General features: G+C 31.1%; 1 protein-coding gene across 1 annotated transcript; it reads right to left on the bottom strand.

The window, feature by feature from the left end:
- Window positions 1-1574: 1574 nt before the first annotated feature.
- On the bottom strand, window positions 1575-2248 carry LOC104220634 (histone H2B-like). Its single transcript, XM_009771536.2, has one exon. The coding sequence runs from the start codon at window positions 2189-2191 to the stop codon at window positions 1760-1762; it is 432 nt and encodes a 143-aa protein (XP_009769838.1). The 5' UTR covers window positions 2192-2248; the 3' UTR covers window positions 1575-1759.
- Between the last annotated feature and the right edge of the window lie 1271 nt (window positions 2249-3519).

Below are 3519 nucleotides of genomic sequence, written 5' to 3'. Positions count from 1 at the left end.
TGATTAATATTCATTCTCTTATTCCAATTTCAACCAATGTTCCTAATATATGACCTAAGTTAATTACTATTTAACTACTTCCATAAGCTTTCAACTAATTAATTGTTGTTGATTTGACTAGGAATAATTTAACATCAACAAGAAAATAATTTTTAAATTACAAGTTATCTCATACTTTTTTATTTTATTTTTATAACAGTGATATCTGCAGCAATTTGTACGCCTTGATTATTCTACGGAATACGTACAACTTCCCCGGGCCCACCTAACATAGGCACCTTCGTGTCAGGAGCGTAGACACCTTATCTCAAACAGTTCACGTGACACTACTTCGTCAAAATTTTTCATAAAAATGTATATATGATCATAAGAAAAATAAAAATATTTGGTATAAATAAAAAAAAAGTGACACCGCTTATCGTTATAATGATTTATTTAATTGTTTATATTTTTTAAATATTGACACGATTTACAAAAAGTCTTGCTTAGGCTACTGCTCCGTCCCATACATAGTATTCCTGACTTCTATGCGTCTAAGGCCAACTTAATCAGTTGTTATGGGCATGATTCAATTGGCACCTCAAGAAGGGGCAAAAAGAGACCCCACCTAGACATTCCACCAAGTAATCCCTATGAGAAGTAATAAAAGATTAATAGTAATCTGATGCATTTGTTCTATTGTAAAGAGCAAAGTTGGCATAGATGAGAAAGCAAAAGAGAATAAAGTGATTCATTTCTTAAGAGAGGATAAAGTGATTCTTCCAAAGAAGAAATGTGGTTTCAAAATGAAGCATCTAAGGTTGCAGAATAAATGTCTACTGCATAAAGTTTAGGTACAATTCAGAGGAGAAGGCAAAATGCAAATATATGTGGAGTCCTTAATAGCTAAACATATGGTCGTGGCATGTGGAAATATATTAGTACAAGAATCATATTCATTACAGTTTGATGGATATCTTCAGAAAATTGGAGGAAAGAGGATGGGGAATTGCAAATATATTAGGCTTGCATGAATCAGAAGTGCTGACTGTTTTCCCGAAACTATAATGATAATAGAAAATGACAGAAAAACAAGTTTAGTACTATTCACTATCATTCTGGATAAGCTAAGCTTGGGTTAATAGGAGAAAAGAATTGCACAAGTTTTTCCTACGTGGGAAACAGTGAGACAGAAGATACATAAACAACCACATTCATTGACAGATCAAAATTTCATTTCAAAAAATAATGAGCATGTACAAATTACAATGTACTAGGCACCATTACAAAAAATAGAAAGAGAGGACTGGACTTTGTATAAACCTCAATCCTAGCTAGTTCCTCAGAGAGAAATCAGAAGAACAAGAGTTAATCCATGATGCAAATAGACCAAATTACCAGTTTGCCAGTAAATACTTGTTGCACAGAGTACCTGTTTATTACCAGAGATTTTCAAGAATCAAAAAATGACCAAGTTGCAGTTCAAGAAATCTTGAAGCAAATCATACAACAACATGCACAGGCAAAAAAAGGATAAACATTCGCCAATGGAAACAGTAATCAACATAGAATTAATGAATAATAAACACAACCAATAAGAAAACATAAAAAGTAGATTTCATTGCTAAGCAACAGCATTGTACTTTACATTATCCTATAGAAAAGCCAACATACATGAAATCAACCAACAAAAATTAACCGACTAATACTATTGAACGAAACCCTAACCCCAATTCTCAATTCCCAATTCCCAATATAACCTAATCAATCCTTACAAAATTCAAGAGCTAGTAAACTTGGTAACAGCTTTAGTCCCTTCAGAAACAGCATGCTTCGCCAATTCACCAGGCAACACCAATCTAACCGCCGTCTGAATTTCCCGAGACGTAATTGTAGGCTTCTTATTATACCGCGCTAATTTAGAAGCTTCTTGAGCAAGTTTCTCAAATATATCGTTAATAAAACTGTTCATTATCCCCATCGCTTTGCTCGAAATTCCTATATCGGGATGCACTTGTTTTAGCACTTTGAATATATAGATCTTGTACGTCTCCGAACTCTTCTTCACCTTCTTCTTCTTCTTTTCTCCGGCTATGGGACCGACGTCTTTAGGGAGTTTTTTACCAGCTTTTGGCTTCTTCTCTGCCGGAACTTCAGGTTTTTCCGTTGCCGGATTCTTCTCGGCGGGTTTCTTTTCTGCCTTCGGAGCCATGGAATAGTGCAGAAATTTGACGAAGATTTCAGAAAGATGAAAAGTTTGTTGGAGAAGAATGGGTGTGGTTTTTGTTTTTATAAGTAATTGAGATTTGTTTTGATTGGAGAACGAAGAGAGACGAGGATTGATGACGTGGAACTATAAGAAGCGTTGATTTGTGTTGGAGGTTAAATCTACGGCTAGAAGAGGATAGTGGAGCTGTGCCGGTGTAGATCATTTGCAACGGAAATAATGGCGTCAAAAGAGGGGAGGAATGAGTAAAAATAACATTACTCCCTCCGCTCCTATTTGTTTGTTAGAAGAATTTGGTTAAAATTAATTTTCACTTTACATAAATATTTTACTAAAAGATATTAATTTAAGGGAGAAATACTTTTGAAGTTATTAATTTAAATAAGTCATAATATTTGTGTGGCTGCTAAATTCTTTTTCATTAGTAATAAAATAAAAAATTAAATTTAATTGTTTTTGAATTAATAAATGGCATTTTTTTAACAGACTAATAAAAATACTAATATAACGTAAACTAAAACGCATGAAGTACTTTTTTTTACGATTAATATTATTACCTTACTTTTAATAGGTTTCTCGAAATCTTAAATGGCAAATAGAAAAAGGGGAAAGATTATTATAACATTATAATGGGGAATTTCAATCTAACTAATCCATTTTTGTTGATTTTTTTGGGTTATCAAAGACTTAAACATAAGGGTCTTCGTGCTTTTAATATAGTATGTATGTGTGTATATATATATACACATACATACTATATTAAAAGCACGAAGAACAAAATATCGTTCGTTTTTTTACCCTTTAGAAATTGAGTTCACACTAGACAAAATAGTTATTTTATTATTTTTCTAATATTTAGAAATAGTCATTTAATTAATCTCCTGCTATTTAGGAATAGTCATTTAATTAATTTCTTACTATTTTGAAATATTCATTTAATTATTCTCCTAATATTTTTTTGAATTCTCCTTTTAGGTTTAGGAGGAGGTTTTCTTTAGTTAATAAAATTTTACCTAAAAGTTACGGTTTTTCTTTAGTTAATAAAGTTTTGATGTAGGAAAATTAGAAATGTTTCGGTACTAACTTTTTAGGACTAATTTTTTATAAACTATATATTAGGTGAATATGAGACTTTTGAACTAATTTTATGGATTAGGAGTCTTTATTTTTTTAATAATTTTTTTTATCTATTTGAACTACATAAATTTTTACCTTATATATATATATAGTCTATTACTTTCAAAAGTGTATTGTGTTAAGTAGTAAAAACCTAGAGATTATATCCATCAAATTAAAATTCATTCTAATTTAAT

Source organism: Nicotiana sylvestris, chromosome 2 (genome assembly GCF_000393655.2).
Source record: "Nicotiana sylvestris chromosome 2, ASM39365v2, whole genome shotgun sequence".
Classification (NCBI taxonomy): Eukaryota; Viridiplantae; Streptophyta; class Magnoliopsida; order Solanales; family Solanaceae; genus Nicotiana; species Nicotiana sylvestris.
The sequence above is the reverse complement of the archived record's forward strand: the minus strand, read 5'-3'. Positions and strand labels throughout refer to the sequence as shown.